Source organism: Nannobrachium achirus (genome assembly GCF_963921795.1).
Source record: "Nannobrachium achirus genome assembly, chromosome: 3".
NCBI lineage: Eukaryota > Metazoa > Chordata > Actinopteri > Myctophiformes > Myctophidae > Nannobrachium > Nannobrachium achirus.
In genome coordinates this window covers 49851225-49872881 of record NC_137812.1, presented here as the reverse complement: position 1 = coordinate 49872881, position 21657 = coordinate 49851225, and the positions used below count along the sequence as shown (strand labels likewise).

Here is a 21657-nt window from a genome sequence, read left to right as displayed (position 1 = left end):
GTGGGACGTGCATCGAGGACCTTCCTAGGAAGCCGCTCGGCAGGCATCCGTACTAGATGCCCGAACCACCTATAAGCTGACTCCTTTCCAAGTTAAGGAGCAGCAGTTCTACTCCAAGTCTCTCATGGTTGATTGAACTTCTCATCCTATCTCTAAGGGAGAAACCAGCCACTGAGCCACCCTTCTGCATGAGAAAACTCATTTCGGCCACTTGTACCCGAGACCTTATAGCCAACTTTCGGTCATGACCCACACTTCATGACCATAGGTGAGAGTAGGAACGAAGATTTTGCAAAGCACATTTTGGGAACAAAATGCCTCAAATCATGACAGGCTGCAGATGACATGGCACCCTTTTCACATTTGCCTATTATAGCGCCACCAGGGGGCCACAATAACCTGACCTGGCGGAGACCTGTGCTCGGAAGAGCACTGCTTCTAGTTCAAACTTATTTCACTATTTGTAGTTTAAATCTATTCCCATGTAATATACATCTAGCCTGTTTAGGCGTGGAAAAGGTGGAAAAAACATGGAAAGGTGACGAATATCTTTTCTATAATATTTACTATAATCACATTTTTGCAACAAATACAAAAAAATATTATTGAACTCAAGTCTCCATGGCGTTAGTAATCAATCATATCATATTTTTGGGGTGAACTACTCCTTTAAGGACAAAGTAGCCTACTCTTTCCACTCATACACACACGCGCGCGCACACACACACACACACACACACACGCGCGCACACACACGCACGCACACACACGCAGGCACGCACGCACGCACGCACGCACGCACGCACACACACACACACACACACACACACACACACACACACACACACACACACACACACACACACACACACACACACACACACACAGACCTCAGCATGTTTAGCCTATACATTAGTAACTTCATGAGATTACGATGATATGGCCTTCAGATTAGGCCATGCATAGCCTCAGAAACCCAGGCTTATTTTAGGCCATGCATGTGAAATTGGTGTATGCATATTGAGGTGCATGGTTCTTAAATGTCAAGGTCCCCCAGTGTCCCCACATTAGGCCACAAAACCACATTTGAAAAGATTTTGTGCAAAAGACAAAAAATTAAATAAAAAAATCACACCCGTGTGAAGTGGAGCTGTGTGTGTGTGTGTGTGTGTGTGTGTGTGTGTGTGTGTGTGTGTGTGTGTGTGTGTGTGTGTGTGTGTGTGTGTGGATCATGTGTACCGATTTTTGTGACATTTGAAGAAAATATGTAGGAAAAGGAGCAAAAAGTGTGTTTTGGAGAAAATTCAAGATGGCGGACAATCTATCATGGCGCAAATGGGCGTGGCCTATATGGGGAGATGCGTCATGGCCCAAGGAATCCAGGGAAAAAATATTTTTAATTTTCCGACCTACGGTTCAAGAGTTACAGGCCAAAACGTAAAGTGGGGTGTTATGGCGCCACCATGCGGCCAAATGACACAATTATTTTTCATTTAATCCTTGAAATCATTATGAACCTCCTCTCCAAGTCTTGAAACTCTAGCCCCTATGGTTTGCGAGAGACAAATAATTGAATGTGAGTTTTTGCGATTCCCATTATAAGTCAATGGGGAAAATTAATTCACTAATAAATTAATATCAATTAAACTATAGAACCTTTCTCTTAGAAAAGTAATAGCCCACGATTCCCGAGTAAGCCGGTCGATTTGACATATGGCGCGAGTGTGTGGTGGCAAAACTGTGGGACTAGTGGCGTGCCGAAGTTTAGGAAGTTCAGGCTACATACACACACACACAGACACACAGACACACAGACCCACACAGCCACGTATAGGGAGCCTGTGCTTCACACAGCTCCAAAAATACCCGAAGTATAAAATAGAGTTAAAGTGGTTAAACTGATTGTGATGCTGTATACATTTGGTTGTGGACCCCTGGAAGACTGGAAGGCCTGAACCCCTTCTAAGGTCCCCGGACTCACTCCACAATGAGAACCACTGGCCTTAATGAACTCTAATTGTTCAGTTAGGCCTACTTTATCTTTGTCATTGTTTTGACTTGCTGAAAAAGACCAGTTCACTGAACAATACTGGTAAAGTCACAACTCATTGAAAGGCAGCATTCTCGTGCTGGGCCAGTTTACCATTACAATAGCATTCCAATCACATTCCTCAGATACCTCAATACCCCCACGGGAATACCCATTCTGCCAAAAGCCAAATGGTCCAAAATCACAAATGTTCTAGTTTCTCAGCTGTTTTGCTCTGTTTTTCAATAAGTTGGGACTATTCAAGTTGTTCTCCTGGAGCACTAATAAAACAGGCCAATTCAACTCGCCTATTCAAATTGAACTTTTGTATAAAATAAAATAAAATAAAAATCAATAATAAAATAAAACAAGAAGTTGTTATTTGGAACATGCTGTTACAATGAATCAAACCGGGAGGTAGACCAAGAGAATGCCCAGATCTAAACAGAACTGTAGCTTCTACACTACAGATCGTGCAGGCTCATGCACACGCATCATGGACAGTGTAGTTTACACACGATATGGTGGGACCTCCCGGTCAATATAGAGGCGGGTCCTCCTTTCTTTGTCTTTTCTTTGGACCAGGGCTGTCGCTGTTCTGTTTTATTATCGTGTCAGATGTGTGCAACTCTGTTTTATCACATGGCCTGTCATATTTGTAATTTTCAAACGTGCCGACACTGCCCGACAGCCTTTTTATTTTGGGGCCATAAACGTTAAACAGTCTGGGACTACATGTCCCATGGTTAACAACACCAGGAGGGTTTTCCTGCACGCTGCTGCCTCTCCCTCTGTGTTCCGAAGGAGGGTTGAGTTCAGGGAAAGACGAAGCTACCCTGTCAATCACAACTAAGGAACCCTGGGAGTAAACTGGCAGGGAGAAGAGTGCGAAACGACCCCGTTTCTCGGTTGGAAAACACTGATTATGTTTCGATTTTGGGAGATACAAACATGCATCGCGACACCGGTCGTCAAATTCCGCAGAAAGGGAGTCGCTCCACTTTGAAGGGAATTGCATAAAAGCCGTTCCATATAAACTTGGGGCGAGTTTCACTTCTTTCTGCGTTTTGCCACAGCGATCTCTTTCGGATAAGGAAAACAACAAGGCGAACAAGAGCGGATCGGATGTTTTTACAATCACTTCAACCTTTCCTTTAGGATATATTATCCACGCTTGATCAGAAGTGGTGGGGAAATCTGGTCAGTGCATTTCAGAGGACTACTACTACTACTACTGTCTACTACTACTACTACTGTACGTTAGACTCCACTTTCGAGGAAGGAGTGACGGTATTTACTGCTCCTACTATTAGAAAATACGTGCTAAATGCAGCATTGTAACTTTTGTGTCTGATAAGTCAATGTTTTAGAGCCCTGTTGACGTTTTGCAGGTCCCAACACAAACATCCCCGTCTTCTGCTCCAGAGAAAGGCAGAAAAGGCAGCAGACATGAGTGGGGGAGATGTGGTGTGCTCGGGGTGGCTGAGAAAGTCGCCTCCTGAAAAAAAGTTGAGACGTTACGTAAGTGCACCTTTATGTTGTATTTGTTACTTTGTAATAAGCTAAGCGTGTTTTACTAAAAGAAGTAGACGCTCTTTTAAATGCAGCCTGGTCAACAGCACACGAAACTATCGGTGCAGAGTTTGCAGCGATCACGTATAGGCCCCGTCTTGTGTGCCTTTGGCATAATTGTTGAAGATGGGAGTTTTGTTATTATTAGTTAGTTGTGTGTGTATAGATGTTTGTTCACTTTGGCTGTCAGTGGTTCTCAGACTTGTTTCATGTCAAGGACCCCCAAATTGACACTTATTAGCCCGCGGACCCCCATTTGAAGATATGCCAGGGATGGTTACATTATCTTTACGGCTCTAGCAGTGATTCCCAACCATTTTAATTTCAAGGACCCCCGGTTTGACATGCATTAGGCTACGGACCCCCATTTAATGGCATTTTTATCTCAGAGACCGCAATTTATATTGTAAAATCAATGGTAATTTAACTCTTGAGGGTGTACAAATGGAACCAAATTTGGTTTCATTTGTACAATTGGTTCCTAACTATCATTTAGCAGTGGACCCCCTGGAACTCCCTCAAGGACCCCTGGGGGTCCCCGGACCCCACTTTGAGAACCAATGGCTTAAATCATTCACACCAACACAATACCAACTCCTATAGCTTGTGAGTTGATGGATATTGAACGCGTTTGTCAAGTGATCTTTTGTAGTGGTCGACTTACTTTTTGCAAGTTTGCATTCCTCAGCCGAGAAGCTAATAACCCAGCTTGTCTAGTCATGGTCCATGCACAGCACACACGCCTCTGCTGAGTCAAAGCAGCAAGTGGTAGCAAACCACTTAACCCAAACCATTCCTCAAAACAATCCATCTTTTTGACGACCCCTAATGGTGAATCACAGATTTCCTCAAATTGCCTTAAAGAAATCAAGGGAAAATGTTGTACTTGGGTGCAATTCGCCAGCTGTCATTGCAGAATCCCACAGCATACAGTTTGTAGATAGCACTTACAGCTCACTAGTTTGTGTTGTACACTAGTTGTAATTAAACAATGATAAACACAGCATAGACTGCACACACACAGCCCATACATACATTACTAGAAGGACACAATATATATCAGCTGTAGAGTTCCAGCATGAAGGTTTTCCCTTGTGGTTTATTGAGCATCTCGGTTATTGAGATCCAATAGGAAGCATACATCATGTTGGTGTGTTTTCATAGAACCACGGCTCCCCAGAACTGGCAATGTAAGTGAAATCCATGCAGCCAGGGGCGTCACAAGGGGTAGGAAAGTGGGACTGAGTTACCAGGGCCCAAGGTGGAGGGGCCCTAATAACTTTATCTATTGAAAAATAGCAGATATACAAGCTCACAGCGCGGCACCGAGTGCCGCGCTGCGATCTTGTAGATCTGCTATTTTTGAAAAGTTGTGAAAATCTTTGAATATATGTATAATTTTTTAAGCGAACATGTCTAACTCAAATGCTGCTTCTGGGGGTCCCTGGAACTAAATATTTTGAGATCGGGGTCTGTGGCCAAATACATATCATCTTGGGGGTCCTTGACATAGGTTTCTTGCACACATTTTCACGATTTTTCAAAAATAGCAGATATACAAGCTTGCAGCGCGGCACTCGGTGCCGCGCTGTGAGCTTGTATATCTGCTATTTTTCAATAGTTAACATTCATGGGGGGCCCGCAGTGGATCCTTGTACCCAGGGCCCAGAATTTGGTGTGACGCCCCTGCATGCAGCCACCAGAAACCAGGCATCGTCAGGGGATTTTCTGTTCTCCCGCTGATAATGGCCTGCTCTCTGATATGGCAGTCAAAGTCTCATTTTACAGTGTCTACAGTCTCTATGACAAGGTGAACTGTTCTCCCTGTGTTTTTAGTACAGTATATCGTCGCTGTCGGGTGGAAACCTTGTATGTCCAAAACCGTTTGTTTTGTATTAATCATTTTTAAAATGATTTAAACTAGTGAAAACAGCCGATCTACAAGCACACAACGCCTCGCACCGCGAGGCGTTGTCCGCGAGGCGTTGTGTGCTTGTAGATCAGCTGTTTTCACTACTTCTGTTAGGCGGCCTTGTGTGATGAAGCAGGGCTTTACTTTGCGAAGGAAATTTACAAATTTGAAACTTGGAGATACGAGGTTTCTGCCCGACAACGACGATATCCTTTTGTTTTGACCCATTACCTCTCAAACAACTGACCAAGCACTTCTTAATGCTTTACCACTCACTGTGTGGTAAATGTGGAATAGAGGTCCACACAAAACTTTGAGCAGAAGTTATGGATTTTATTGTTATTATGTTTCAGGCTTCAGCTTCACCCCCACCGGATATAACTGGGGTACTAAAACTATGAATCTGATTTAAGGTGAATGTCTTTTAATAATAATAATTATAAAAATAATACTTTATACATCCATAACGGTTGTGTGCAAAGTCCTATTCCTTACGTTAGATACTGTATTTATTTTACATACTTACTTACTAAATATTTGCCGTTGCCCACAATGTAATGTTACTAAGTAACTATAACATTATATGTAGTTACTACATAACATTACATTGTGTAGGTTAACGTAATGTTATAGTTACTAAGTAACTATAGCATTACATTGTGAGCAAAGGTTTCTCATTTGAACCTAGATGTGGGAGAGGTCACATTGATGTGTGTCAGCAAGTTCGATGGCTGAGGAGAGGTGTTGGTGGTGAAATGATGATGATAACCATGTAGCAATGTCGTTGTCATCGTATCTCTTAGTTCGGTTTCCCGTCTGTGTCAGATTTTGTCAGAAGCTCCCTGTATTCTTCAGTGGGTGGTAGAAGTGGCCTGTTGGGGCGTATCAGGTGAAAGCTGGTATTTCACTAGATGTAAATATAAACAAGGAAATAGAATAGACATTTAGGGTAGGGTAGGGCCTAAAATTACGCTAATTAGTCGGGCCGGGTAGGGCCTCGGGCTCAGTGAAAAAAGAAAATATATTTGTATTATTATTTTATTACTATTACTCTGTGCAAATTCTTTCCAAGCCCGACCATACCCGACATGTATGCAGGGCCTAAACTGTATGCTAACTAGTCGGGCTGGGTAGGGCCTCGGGCCAGCCCAGTTAGGGCCCAGTTAGGGCCGGGCCTTAATTTTCAAGATATAAACGCAAACAGGCCAGCTCATCTACTCAGTGGCTGCTTTCTCTTTACATGAAGGTTCACAGATGCCTTCTTTGTGTGGCAGGGGAAAGGGGAAATTTGCACCGCTACAGGTGGTACTGTAACCCAGTTTGTTAAGGCGGGACAGGCTCTTGATACTGCCGGGGGGCCTTCCGTTCCGGGACTAACCTTGTACCCCGCGGCCTTGGTTGTACGGAGCGGCCTCCCTGGGCTAGTCTTGAATCCAGCAGCTCTGGTGGTACCAAGAGGTTGTCCCGTTCTGGTTCTCAATCAATATCCGGTTACTACATTGTCTATTTCTCGCTTCAAATGTTTTCAAAAACGTTCTTAAGTTGAGAGCAATGTTTAGCTGTAAATGACATCGTGTGTTTGAAATTACATGCCATGTTGGATACGGCACAAAATCAAGAAACGTAGATTGCTATATGAGCCAGGTTCTCTGGGCCTTTGATTAGACAGCGGTCTGTTATTGACTTCAGCAGTCATTATCAAAAATAACAGACTGATGAATTCAGCGATTGACCAATCAAAATCAAGCATTCGACCAGGTCGTGTAACAATGTGCAATAGTTACTTGAAAATCAAGGAGCTGGTATCTTTGATGCTTTAGGAGGACCCAGCGATATGTGTGTGTTTGTGAGAATTTCATTGCATCCATTCTGGCATAAATTACTTTGTCCCTTTGAGAGCAGATTGTTGATGTTCTGATGTTTCTGTGAAACACCCTTTGCCCCAATTCACCACACACACACACACACACACACACACACACACACACACACACACACACACACACACACACACACACACACACACACACACACACACACACACGCATGCACGCGCACACACAAACAGAGAGAAAGGGCTGTAGCCTGTTTCTGGCATCTTTTTGAGGACAGCTTTCCTCCTCCCTTTGAGACGTTTGTTCTTTATATGTGCTCTATGATCAGGCCTCTAAAATGCAAACTATTCTTGGTTACAATCTAGACATGAATTTGAGCTGTGTGACTTGGAAATTAAATTAGTTAGTAGTACCGGTGCAACCTCAAATATTTGTCTTTGTATAACCTCAGTGCTAGCACCAACGAGCCCTTTATCCGCTCTGTGTAACCAATCAAATGTGAGCTTTACTTTATGGATATTGGATACGATGTCCTTTCTTCTGTTGTTGTTGACGTAGCACTACTACTGCATCAAACAATTACAGGAAGCTTCATTAAGTTGAAAGACTATCAATGTTGGATTATCTTGCCTCTGATAGTATCTTTGCTCTTCCTCTGATTGTCATGTGAAGCGGCCCTTCATTTGGGGGACACACCAAATGCTAACAAGCAAATGGTACTCACAGACAGGAATAGCAATGATAACGTTGACAGTGTTGTAGGATCATTAAGCTTCAGATTTGCTTGGTTGTCAGGATAGAAGGAAACAGAATGGTAACGGCATAAACAAAATCCAATCCATTCCTTAAGCCGATGAGATGGCAACTGAAGTAGGGAGACAATATTAGTATTGCAGGCACTAATGACAAAATTAATCTGTCAGTACACCACATATTGTGATGGATTCTCCTGAACATTTTGCCAACCCTCTTTCTCAACTTGTTGATGTTTTGTGCACCAGCATAAAGTTCCAGAACGTAGTGTCTGTGTCTCTGTTCTCACATGGGTCCATGTGGGCTAAATGACCATCTGAAAGGGAGACAACAGAGAGATCAATTGACCTACAGAGATGACAGAAAGACCAACTGACCTAGGGAGATGACAGAGAGATCAACCTGATCACTGGCTGAACGCTTTCTTTTGTCTTGTGTTCTGCTAACAGTGCACATTGCATTTTTATGTTTTTGTTTGTGCGTGTGTGCACGCACACACTCACGTGCCTCCATTTGGGTGTGATACTTATTGTGATCATGATTGTGGGTGCACGTGAAGCGTGTGTGCATGTGCAGAATGTGTGTTTATGCAATAGCGGCTGTGTGGGCCATGGTTGGCCATCACATGGTTGTCTCTGTGGGAAGAGGTGAGCTCATTTGATCCTTCTCAGGGGGGCATGTGACTGTGACTGTGAGGCCCTGGCTCTGTCAGATGACGCAGAGGTCACGTCACATTTCAAAGCGGATAACAGTAGTTTGGTTCCTGTTTGAGCATGATTGTCACAGCGGCACACATCACTGCTACAATACAATAATAAATATGTTCATTTCACACCTATGTATAAAAAATCACACCTGTGTGAACTGAGCGGTGGTCGTGTGGCAGAGCGTGCGTGCGTGCATGCGTGCGTGTGAGGGTGCCTGGCCTGAACAACAGCGCCCCTCCCTTAACATGTGTGGTCAGAAAAGGTATTGCAGGCTACATACAGACTCAGGCTACATGCAGACAGACACGCACGCACGCATACCCACACACACGGCCACGTATAGGAGACGGTGTGACCACCGCTCAAAAAAGACAAGGGTCTGAAAAGCTTCACCTTCACCTATATTATATTACAAGTATAGACAGTGTGCAGGAGTCTTGTTATGATTCAATAAAATCAAAATCCCGACCCACAACCAGTAGCAACTGTCAACCCTCCAAGCTCCAGCCCTAGTAAGCATTAGGATCTACATCCCCAGAGGATGTCCTCGCCATGCACACCGCTGAGGGCAAAGTTTGCCTTGAAGGATTAGCTACTGATTGGCGTTCAAAGGTGAAAGCTGTTTAGTGGCCCTGTGTTCTGAGCTAACCCCCCCAAACACATGGATGTGCAAACTTTGCACTTTTTTCAGGCCTGTTCTGTAGGACCTCTCCCTAAAAATACACATACAGTACAGCAGACAATGACAATGAAAGATATCGGGTGATGTCTATGCTAAAATAAGCTCCCAATATGCAAATTATTTTTTGTATTCCACAGGGCATCGATGGATGTAAATGTTGTAGCTGTTGATTATTTAATAGTTTAGTACTGAAAACACCACTGTGAAATATTATCACTCTAGGGCTAGGGGGTCCACTATTGTATTGGGCAATATCCAGAACAACAGACTTGCATTTTTGGGGGCATTATCATACAACCACAGTTGTCTTTACTTAGATGGTGTGAACATAGCTTGATGGGAGTTTCCCAACCAGATGTTGTCAAAAATGTAACCTGTGGGTTTCCATTTCATTGACATTGCATTTTCCACATTTCTCTCTCCTTCCTCTTTCATTTCTCCTTCCTTGCTTTTTTTAACTGACTTCTGTAGCGTGTCATCTAAAGGGGAACACACACTGGACGCGGAGGCGGCGCGGAAGCGACGCGTCAAAAAAATACGGCCCCATTATTTTCAATGAAGTAAACCATACCGGCGGTGTCAGACGCGGGTCTGCCGCTTCGCCTGCCGCGCCGATACGCTGCTGTTCTATTTTTCCAGCGTTGCCGCGTGGTGAACATGTTCTGCCATGGTTCTCCCCACCGGGGGAAATGGATGTGCTGTGTGGCAGCGCGCTGCATCCAGTTGGGGTTACCGCGCGGCACTTCACATGCGTCGATACTGCGACACGATGCTGCACAGCCGCCCGCGTCCAGTGTGTGCTCCCCTTAAGACACCCTGGTAGATATATTGATGGATTGTTGCTATATGACAATAAATTGTCACACAACATAATGATATGAAAGACTTTTGAGGAGGAGAACTGTGGTAGGTGACTATCAGTGAAATTGCGTATTTTGTTGTCATGAAGCAACAGTCTTTGTAACCACCAGGCTACAGTGACTTTGGCAACACTTCCATAGAGGTTAAAGGGCCTACACCATGCTTTTAAAACTATATTTTTTGTATAAATATATGCTCAAAATTGAGTCTTAGACAGGTCTTAACCCCCAACACACACCCTGTGTGTGTTGGGGGTTAAGACCGGGTCGGAGCTGCTTGTCACGGCCGGGACCGCCGCTGTCCACCGGGTCGGAGCTGCTTGTCGCGACCGGGCCGCCGCTCTGTCCACCGGGTCGGAGCTGCGGCGGTCCCGGCCGCGACAAGCAGCTACTTGGTTAAGAAATCGCGGTGGATTCGGCCACCGCGGCTCGCTCCCACCCGGCCACCGCGGCGAGCTCCGCGGCGAGCTCCCACCCGGCCACCGCGAGCTCCCACCCGGCCACCGCGGAAAATTTAGGCCCAGGCTTCAGAAGGCCTCGGATCATTAAAAATAGGTCTTTTGTTTCCTTGTTAGAAGGGACGAAGCTTGGGTCCTCGCAGTCTATAACGTCACATTTATAGTGCAATCCAGGAACGTTAAGACTTCTCCTTGGACATGTTGATAGCAAAAATGTTCATAGAATAAAAGTGAGCGAGAGCACTGAGTGAGCAGCCCCAGAACAGTAAGCCAGCTGCAGATGGAAGTGGAGGCTAAGCAAATTAGAAACAAATGAGGGGCTGGGTTTAGAAGAGTAGCTCTGGTTTTTACCTGAAGGGCGGGGGGGGGGGGACGGGGGACGGGGGACGAGAGTGACGTCACTCTCGTCAACTCTCAGAACAGCACTGTTCTGAGAACCCGTGGAAAGCTTTTCATCTCTGTCTGCCCAAAACCAGAGAAAGACACAACGGTCAGAAATAGGACTTTGTGCGGATAGAAGGTGCCAGTGGGACCCCAAAAAAAAGGTTTTAAAATAGAAAAAGTGAAAATTCATGGTGTAGGTCCTTTAAGGTTAGGGTAAGGGTAAGATATAGGGTTAGTGTCTGTCGGAAAGGAGACATGTCGGAATGGAGAGATGCACCCAGGCTAGCCTGCCTTATCTCAGTCCAGCATCAGACCAGCTGGTCTTGGCTTGGATTTATTTTTTATTTGTTTTAATCTGGCCCTTCAGAGGGCCTCAGCTCAAGATCTCAAACCTTCAGGGGTATGCTGGTTGACAGGAAGAAGGAAAATACTGAACTCTGAAGGTCCTCTTATGATGGCTGTGAAGGGAGGCTGAGGACATATCGCCTGCTGGTCCCCAGAGCTGTGAGAACCCCCCCTGTCCCCGTCACCAGACAGAGTCTCACCGGCCTCCTGACTTAAACAATTTACTGTACTGTACTGTACTGTACACACACATCCAACCCCACAGTGCTCTCACAGACCTAACCGTGCCTGCTCGAGCCTTCTAATTGCATAAACATATCTCGATTTGCAAACCGACTGAAAGGAAATAAGCAGCTAACTAGCAATTGTGACTGAGGCGGGTTGAAAGAAAACAAAGCCATGGCCTTTGTTTTTTTTTTATTAAGTCGAGGATTCATTAAATCTGCTTAGTAAGCGGAACCGAGAACAAATGCACACTTTCTCTTAAATTCCCCCCCTCCCTTTATGCTGCAGGAGAAAACAAATAAGTGGCCAGAACAGAATGCAACAGAGGATTGCTTGTGTAGCATTAGCCTCTTAGGCTAATGCAGAAAAAACAACCCTGATGGGGCCATGGCCTGACTACCTCCAACAACAACAGTGCTGCATGTTGGTGTGACTGCTGTTGTGTGAGGCTGAAAATGGATTGCATTAGGCATTAATTATTAAATGTCCATTACAAACAAAAAGTCATGAAATATTCATATCTGTCCTACTACAATGGCTATCCTTACCCAGTGTACCAGTTTGTTTTTGAATATGATAGTGCTCGTAAAAGTCCCAGACACACACTATCATGGCTGTTGTGTCACGCGATCAGCGGACCCTTCACAGCCTAACCAAAGGCGTTACCCTGGCTATACAATTGCAGTGCAGGGAACACTGCCTTCTGGTTGTCTCACTTTCTCCTAGGCTTTTAATTATATTCTCCACTAGGGTTTCCAGATCTAAATTAGTTTTTGATCAGATAGCTGATTAGAGATTGGGCTTTATAACCACTGGTAAACAAAAGCTAAAGAGAATATGGTCAAATATATTATCAATCATATGTTTTGTGAAAAAGAAAGATGACACTTAATGTCTAGTAAACACAGCTGTAGACTCTGGAGTTTGTTCTGCCACAGCTTCGTAGAAAACCGTTACTTGCTAGGTTGATCTCAACATTCTGTGAGAAACAATATAGCTTTGTGATTAGAGAAACGTTGGACTACAGAGATGATCACAGGTTCGATGTTGCTTGCGTCAACACACTACCTGGTCAGACAAAGACACGATAATAAGAGTGCAGTATGAGATAAATAACTCTTATTATGTCATAGTTTGTCTTTTTCTTGAATCTATATTTAGCTCTATAAACAAATTCATTGTCTAGAGTAGACACTAGACAGTGTTATGACTTTTTAACCTTTTCTCCTAAATCAACAAAATGAAATTGTAATTCAGTACTGTCACTCGTCCACTGTTTAGCAAATCACTCAACGACAGGAGCATACGTGGTTTGATTTGGCCTCCAATTTCCAACTGTTTATTTACCCAAAGAATAGAGGCCTGAAATCTCCATTGCATCACAAACAAAGGTCAGAACCACAATTAGACAGTGAGAGTGTTGGCAGCAAAGGGCGGGTTTAGTGACACAGGGTAAACAACCGAGAGATTTCTATGGCCAATGAGAACCATAACATTGTCATGGCTTTAGACCTGCATACCAGACACATATTTATTTATGTGTGTGTGTTTGTTCATTCCAGTTTGTTATAATTTGATAGGTCAATGTCACTCTTTCACTGGGCAGTGGGCACACATTTCAGGAGGAGCACTTAATAATTACACTTCACTCTCATCCTTTCCATCTGTTTTCACAACTATGTCACTGCTGTTTATGCTTTATTTAATTGAGGGTGTTTGGTGTAATTCAGACCTATGTGACTGCAACCTGGCACACAAAAGAAAGGTCCATCTTTAGTCTCTGTGTTCAGTCTTGAAGCTGCCAACCACCGTGTTAGATTACACATGTTAGCCTTAGCCATTCAGTGGAACAATAATGCTGAATACATCCTTTCCCAAAAGGACAAAATAAGTTCAAGGTCTTCCAAATGACATCAACAGATCCGGGGAATTTTTGGATAGGCCTACATCAAGTTAATCTATCACTACCACATTCAAAGGAAGCAGCATCAACATATCTCTGAAAGGGATACCATACATGCAGCCATCTTGCCGTTGACTCGATCGTTGTCTGTATTTCCTTCATCATTCACTGTGATCTCCTTGTCTCTCTGTGGTTGTCAGAGCGGATCAATGTGGGAGACCACAATGTGTACTTTTGGTCTGCTAGTCCCTCCCATGCTGTCACTTTGACCGAGTGGTTAGCACTTCTCCTTCGACTCGTGCGGCTATTTCTGTCACCAATCATGGTCATGCAACTAACTACCTTGTTGTCAAACACCGCCTCCCCCCACCTCCTCTCCCAATCTCAACAAAACTGTCACAACACTCTCTGGTGACAAACAATGCTAATTCAACAGTAGTAGTAGTTGTGATACATTTCCCTGTCCAGTACCAGAGAAACTGGGACAAAATCGGGTCCAGAAAGCCCACGTTTGAGCTTCAGCCTATTCCTTTTGATCACCTGTAACAATGACTGTGAATCAATATATGACTTGTATAAATATGTGAGTGATCAAATAAACTAAACTAAACTAAACTTTGTACCACATGTTGCATTAGTCTGCACTGGCATGATGAATTTAAAAGAGATCACATTATTAATTTCACAGTTACTTATCATTGCTTTTTAGCATACTCATCATGTTGCTGACCTACAGTAAGAACGTTGTGTTTCTGCAGCTTTTGTACATGGTGGCCCAGTGACTAGAGACCATCTTTGTTGCAGGCCTCAATCCCCACAACAGCTGGTTTTGGTGTCTGAAGTGTCTGAAGCTATACCTTTACCTGGGTAGAATATTGGTGTCTTTTACATTAAGCTAATTCTGTCACTTCTTGCAAGCGTCTTTGAATTCTGTAAGCTAAATGACTGAAATGTGTAAACATTATGCATGGTCTTCTTGACTTCATCACAGATCATGAGTCTTTCAAGTGCCAAAATTGTCACATGGTGGAATGCTTTAATGCACTGAGTTGAATAACTGCAAGCCCAGCTCTTTTATGAGGCACAGATGACAGAACAATGCCAAGTATTTGGCAAGGCTTATCGTACACGACACATTCTTTTGCAGTTATTTATTTTGAGACAGCATTATATATTACAAAACTTGTCAAAAGAAGTTGTATTTATTCTGCCGTTCACTTATATACAGTATGTACTGTATACTGTATATATTTTTTACAATTACAAATAAATATATAAATACAAATAAAATAAACAGTGAGAAATATAAAATAAGTTACATTAAATCTTACAATGCAGTAAAAAGGGGGAGACTCCAGAAAACGGCGCTCCTATGGAGACACAAAGGAAACTCTTTGTGTCTCCATAGGAAGCCGCTGCCTCCCATCAAATTATTGGCTTAGGAATGCGACAGGAACAAAAAAATATTCATGAATTCAAGTCTCCATGGGGTGAGTAATCGACAAAAAAAAAAGTAATTATGGGGGCGAACTATCCCTTTAACACGGCATATCCCCACTAAATTCAGGATTTCAAATCCGACCGTCGAGTGCTTTTCCCGACTTAAGTCGGGATATAACGTTTCCTTTTGTAAACCAAAGCGTGCAGTCTGTGGCACCCGGCACTGAAGCAAAAACTCAAATCCCCATAATCCATCGGAAGAAAACGGAATCAGGAAGTGTAATCCACCGTTGGAAGCAATGGAATGATCTGCAGGAAAATGGCTTTATCTCGGATCGTGTTCTTGTTTACAACTAGCCCTTCTCTACAGGCCATAACAAAAGCACAGATGGCTGCCGTTATAACATTTTCTTTATCGGGTGAAAGAAAAGACAAATCAACGTTCGTGTAATGTAATGTAAACTCCCGGGACCAGTGGTGCGTTCATGGAGCCTCGAAAATCAGGTAAAAGCACTGAAAAACCCCGGCACAACCGTACTACCGAATTAATTAGTGTGGTTGCCCTAACAGGGAAACACACTATAGTATTGTCCAACTTTATTATTCAAGAGTGACTTAAAGGGCCCCGTTATCTCGCCCACAGACAAGTTTCTGTTGCCATGGTTACCAGCTAAACAGGTAGTGGCTGGTGAGCGAAAACACTACATATCCCATCATGCAACTCGGCTGCCAGCATCATGGAGCTTCTATTCTCCAGGCTTCATTGCTGAAGCAAAGAAATGGCGTTATCTCCGAATCTAACTTCCAAAACGCAGAGAAGGCGAGAACCGCTCTTTGTCACAGCGACACTGGGCCATGACGGTCGGCCGCGATTAGGATTTTAGTTTCGCGACCGAATGTAAACAATCTGACGTCCATTTTAAAATCGTCAATTTACACAACATGCACACACACGTGGCTTCCCGGGCTCTTCAAAATAAAGCGTAAGTGAATGGCGGCGCTCTACAGCCATAGAATTACCAAAACAATGGCAGCCCATGTGTTAATTTTTCCCCATTGACTTATATATCCATATCCATATATGGAGCTATATCCATATCTGGAGTTCGTGATGTCAGATGTAGAGGTATTTTATTGGCCCCGCGGCTTCTCTGCACACTTACAGTTACACAGCTTTACGGAACGGTATAATTGGTTATCTCCGCTTTAACTAACATTAGTTAACATTTTCCAGGTTGCGATAAAACAAACATGTCGGCATCGGCGGCAAAAGTGAGTAAAAAGGAGCTGAACTCTAACCAAGAGGGAGCGGACGAAACCTCAGAGAAAGAGCGACAGGAAGCTATCGAACACATTGACGAGGTTCAAAACAAGTTTGACAGGTTGAATGAGCAAGCAAGTGAGGAGATCCTAAAAGTAGAACAGAAATACAACAAACTCCGTCAGCCGTTCTTTCAGAAGAGGTCAGAACTGATCGCCAAAATCCCCAACTTCTGGCTCACCACATTTGTCAACCATCCACAAGTATCTGCTCTACTACTGGGGGAGGAAGATGAGGAGGCGCTTCACTACCTGAGCCGGGTGGAGGTGACAGAATTTGGAGACATCAAGTCGGGCTACAGAATAGATCTTTATTTCGATGAAAATCCGTACTTTGAAAACAAAGTACTTTCCAAAGCGTTCCATCTGAATGAGAGCGGAGACCCATCTTCAAAGTCGACGGAAATCAAATGGAAATCAGGAAAGGACCTGACCAGGCGCTCAAGCCGCAAGCAGAACAAAGCTGGTCGTAAGAGGCAAAATGAAGAGCCAGAGAGCTTCTTTACCTGGTTCACTGACCATGCTGATGCTGGGGCTGATGAGCTGGGAGCGGTTATCAAGGACTTCATCTGGCCCAACCCTCTGCTATACTACGTGGAGGGTGATGGCGAGGATGAAGAGGGTGAAGGTGAGGATGAAGAGGGTGAAGGTGAGGATGAAGAGGGGCTAGAGGACATAGATGAGGAGGTTGATGAAGATGATGAGGAAGATGATGGCGAAAATGGAGAGGATGATGAAGGAGAAGATGACTAAGAGATGACATGGATCTACCAAGACCCTCAACCTTTTCTTCCCTGTTTGGTTTTTCACCTATGATCAGGAGAAAGTAATTTTTTGTGTGTGTTTCATCTCCATTCTGAAGCCTCTCACCTGTTTGTGCCATGTTTGACTCATCTAAAGCCAATGGCAATTTGCCCAGACTTGTTAATAACATCCCCACATTCATCTAAAAAATAAAAGTGTACAAAAATAGAATCAGCACGGCATCCTAAGTAGAATTTGAAGTCAATTTACACAAATCTCCTGGTTAAGGTTGTGTGGTAAATTAACTAAAGCCATGGTTAGTGATCTAGTGTTAGCAGACCCCCAGTTTTTTTAATATATATATATTCTTCGGTTGGCCGATAATTCCTTGAAATAAACTGTTATTTTCCCCCTAAAAAAAGAAGAAAAAATAGATGTAGAGGTGTTGGGCAGCTCCATATATGGAGCTCTAAGTGATGATCCAGTCGTCTCTGTGTATGACATCATTATATGGGCAGATATGGGCTTAATATTGATGAGATCAGGATCTCCAATCTCCATATATGGGCATAAAAGGGACAAGGACAGAATGGTTTAGCACACATGCTCAAATAGGGGCAAGGACTGACAGATATAGAAATAAGTATTTGCAAGTGTGACTCGTGTCACGGCAACCACACTTGCAATTTCCAATTGCATCTTTCTAGTTAATTATATACCTGGCAACCACTGTGTTAAATGTGCCCATGTTCACATTACTGAAGGCAAAATAAATGTGTAAATGGATGGGTTGCTTTGAAAGTCATCAACTCCCAATGCTTAATTTTTACATTGTCTCTCAGGGCTCAGCTCAACGGTGCATATCTGGAAACATGGACGACAGACATTTAAAAATAGGCATCTGTGTCATAAGGCTCCATTCTATTTCCAGAGCCTAGTTTGTAGGCTGCTCTGGATGTGTGCAACACATGGGAGCTACTGGGAGAACTGCACATGGCCAAAGATGGTCTCTACCAATCTGACTGGAAGACTCTGATCAGTGATATTGGTCCATGTTCCCATCAGACAAGTTAATATGGAGTTATGGGGTATGAAGAGACATCTCCTCGTGTTCATTTGTGAGAGTTAACCATTTGGGTGCATATTCAGCCTTCAATAAGAAAATATATCTCTCTCTTCTCTCTCTGTCTCTCTCTCTCTCTTTCACGCTGTCTGCTTCTGGCTCTTGGCAGGTGCAGATGCCAGGAATGTGAGGTTGTTCTGCTGTTAGTCTGAGTGAGATGGCCTGGGTTTGTGTGCTGCTGGTTCTAAGCAGGCTAAGTCTTCCTGGGCTGGGCTGGGCTGGGTTGGGCTGGGCTTGGGAGACTGGACTGGTTCAGTGTTGTTTCTGCAGCATGTGGAGGGAACAGGCGCCGCTCCCTGGCGCCCCAGCGAGTCATGGCCGCCCCTTCCTGTATGAGGCTCTGATGGCTACCAGATGGTGGGTGAAGAGAGGGAAAGAGAGAGGGGAAAGGGGGGATTGAGAAAGATGGAGAAAGAGAGGGGGTGACAGGAATTGGAGAGGGAGGGAGAAAATGAAGGGGTAACTAGAGGACAGAGAAGGGGGGGGGGGTGATAAGGAGAGAGAGAGGAGGAGGGATGAGTCCCTCTGTCTGTCTGTCTGTCTGTCTGTCTCTGCCTCCTTCTCTCTTACCTTCCATCTCTTAAGCCAGGGGTCTTCAACAGGGGGTCCTCCAAATCTTTGTGTGATATTAACTTTTTTTTTCTCCTTTTTTTATTAACCACTTGAACCCTAACGTCCATATACTGAGAACTTTAGCCAATGTGAGCTTGTAGATCGGCTATTTTCGTCAAAGAGGTTTGGTGTGTGAGGGGAAAAAAGAGCACACTAAGTACAGAGTGAAAGGTCAATGGCCTGTCTTAAGCTAAGCTCCCATTTCTTTTCTCCATGCATTCTCTCAGCCTACATGTTCTCTCACTCTTTCATTTTCTCCTTCCCGTTTCCTTTGCCTCTTAAGCTTTTCACCAAACTCTTAGTTCTTACTCCAATGATGGTGTAACCCACTAGTTAACAGAGAGATGGAGATGGATTACTGAGGGTCCACGCTCTCACCAACAGGAGGCCCTCTAAACTCAACACATAGCCTGGACACATATCCATTGTCAATGTCACGTTTCTTTGCTCAAGTCACATAAGAGTACATTGACTCACTTGACTCTACACACCTGCCGTAAATTGCTCTGGATAAGAGTGTCAGATGTAAATCACTCTGGATTAGCACTAAAATGTCCAAGGAAGAACTTCAGTGAAGAATGTACAACTTCACTATTGTTCCATAAAAAGCATCATATTTCTTACACTCCATAAATCACGTTTTAAATTCAGTGGTTTCTGAAGAATGACATGTTTATTGTTGGGGTTAGAATTCTCATTAGATGGCTTGGTTTTATTCTCAGTCTGCACAGGGCTAAAAGCTTAGAGAGGATGGAGAAGTTGTGATCGAAAGGTTTATGCTTGGTGGGAGAGATTTAAGGACAACTAGAAATGCACTCTGTCGAGGTGCGCTCACCACTGGCACCACCGCTTCCAAAAGAAATGTTATGTTCTAAATGCTGAGACTACCTGGTACAACTGCTAGTCTAAATTGAAGTAGAGACGTCATGAGGTGCGCTCACCACTGGCATCACCACTGGCATTGCCTGTTGCCTCATTGCCTGTTGCCGATCGCAGTACTTGCACGCTCTGCTTGCACAAGTAATAGGGCGAGCAACAATAAATTAAAAAAATTGAGTGAGCGGTGCCTTTTATGAGTTAATTTCGTTAAAGGACTAGTTCACCCCAAAGTTACTTTTTTGAGCGGTGGTAAACCGCTCCTATACGTGGCTGTGTGTGTCTGTAGCCTTTTTCCTCAGCGTTTTGCCATAGCAAAATGTGTGTACGTAGCATCATGTTTGTCTAGTGATGTTATCATCATATGTCTGTAGCCTTTTTCCTCAGCGTTTTGCCATAGCAAAACGTGTGTGTGTAGCATAGCCTGTACATCCTAGACTCAAATCTGAAGACGTTATGCAAGCACGACCACCGCTCACTTCACATTGGGTGTGATTTTTTTTTCTATTGATTACTCATGCCATGGAGACTTGAGTTAAATAATGTCTTTAGTTTTTTGTTGCATTCCTAAGACAATAAATTGATTTCAATAAATGTATCCCCATTGATTCCAGATGGGGACCCAAATGCATTTGGGTCCCCACCCGTACTCAATGGGGGAAAATTTACTATAATCCAATTTTTGTCTTAGGAATACGACTATTTTTTTTAGGAGAATAATCTTGAGCTATAAAGTTTTCGTATAACATACTGGTCTCGCCTTTCAGCTTTGTTATAACAGTATGTTTTGCTATAACATAATGAATATAACATACTGGTCTCGATCCCATGTGTTGTTTTTATTTATATCAGGTTGCACTTGTTGGTGGTGATGTCACCAAGAACGAGCTCCTCATTGGCTAAGGGCCCTACCTTTGTACTGTCGTTTTTTTGTTGTTTTTTTAGTTTTTTTAGGAGAATAAACTTGACCCATAAAGATTTGGTATAATATACAATATAAGAGCCCACAATTAGTACATTTTGTGGTAATGATCGGCATGGAGAATAATCCCCTACACAACGGTGTTGGAAAAGCACTGGGCAAGGATCAGCGATCAATGGTGAATGCAGCCTTGGAGTCTAGACATTTACGTCTGTGCACATTCAACTCCTGGGGTTCACCTGTCACTTCACACACATCCCTGCCGGCTGGCACTCCTGCTATGTGGTGCTGTGTGACGCGACCCCAGCTGGTGCGTGTGCAAGGCACTTAATATAGACCACTGGTGTCATGGCTGTCCCTACCTCTACAGCTCTACGAGTGTGGGTGTGTTAATGTGTGCATGTGGGAGGGGTTTGTGTGTACGTAATACGTAAGCATGCTTGTGTGTGGGTGTGTGTTTCTGTGTTTGCATGTTGAGCATGCCAGCGTAGCGTGTGTGTGTGTGTGTGTGCGCGCGCGCGCACACGCACGAGCACTTGCCTTGAAGAGTTGGCCTGTGTGTGTGTGTGTGTGTGTGTGTGTGTGTGTGTGTGTGTGTGTGTGTGTGTGTGTGTGTGTGTGTGTGTGTGTGTGTGTGTGTGTGTGTGTGTGTGTGTGTGTGTGTGTGTGTGTGTGTGTGTGTGTGTGTGTGTGTGTGTGTGTGTGTGTGTGTGTGTGTGTGTGTGTGTGCGTGCGTGTGTGCACGAGCACTTGCCTTGAAGAGTTGGCCAGGGAGGGAGGGAGGTGGCTGGGTGTTCAGCCTGTAGTCTAGCTGTGAAATACTGCCACCGGCCTGCGTAATTTCCCAAGTGCCTGCAAGTCAGTCACTCAGGTCCTTATTAACATGGACACTGCCTGGAATCCGTCTGCATTGTTCCAAACTTTCTTCGACCTATTATGCATGTTAAGGGAAAAG

At 44.0% G+C, this 21657-nt stretch overlaps 2 protein-coding genes across 3 annotated transcripts in view; both read left to right on the top strand.

Annotated features, from left to right (window-relative positions):
* Positions 1-2750: 2750 nt before the first annotated feature.
* gab1 (GRB2-associated binding protein 1) overlaps positions 2751-21657 on the top strand; it is a 77897-nt gene continuing 58990 nt past the window's right edge. For both annotated transcript variants that reach the window (XM_080722896.1, XM_080722895.1), the window contains exons 1-2: positions 2751-3319; positions 3421-3550. In XM_080722896.1, the coding sequence (XP_080579022.1) occupies positions 3479-3550 (72 nt within the window). In that variant the 5' untranslated portion in view covers positions 2751-3319; positions 3421-3478. The remainder of the gene's footprint in view (positions 3320-3420; positions 3551-21657) is intronic.
* Positions 16357-17178, top strand: LOC308282525 (protein SET-like; the record flags this gene model as incomplete). The annotated part of the gene is made up of 1 exon (XM_080722897.1): positions 16357-17178. One exon carries the CDS (start codon positions 16357-16359, stop codon positions 17176-17178), a length of 822 nt encoding a protein of 273 aa, XP_080579023.1.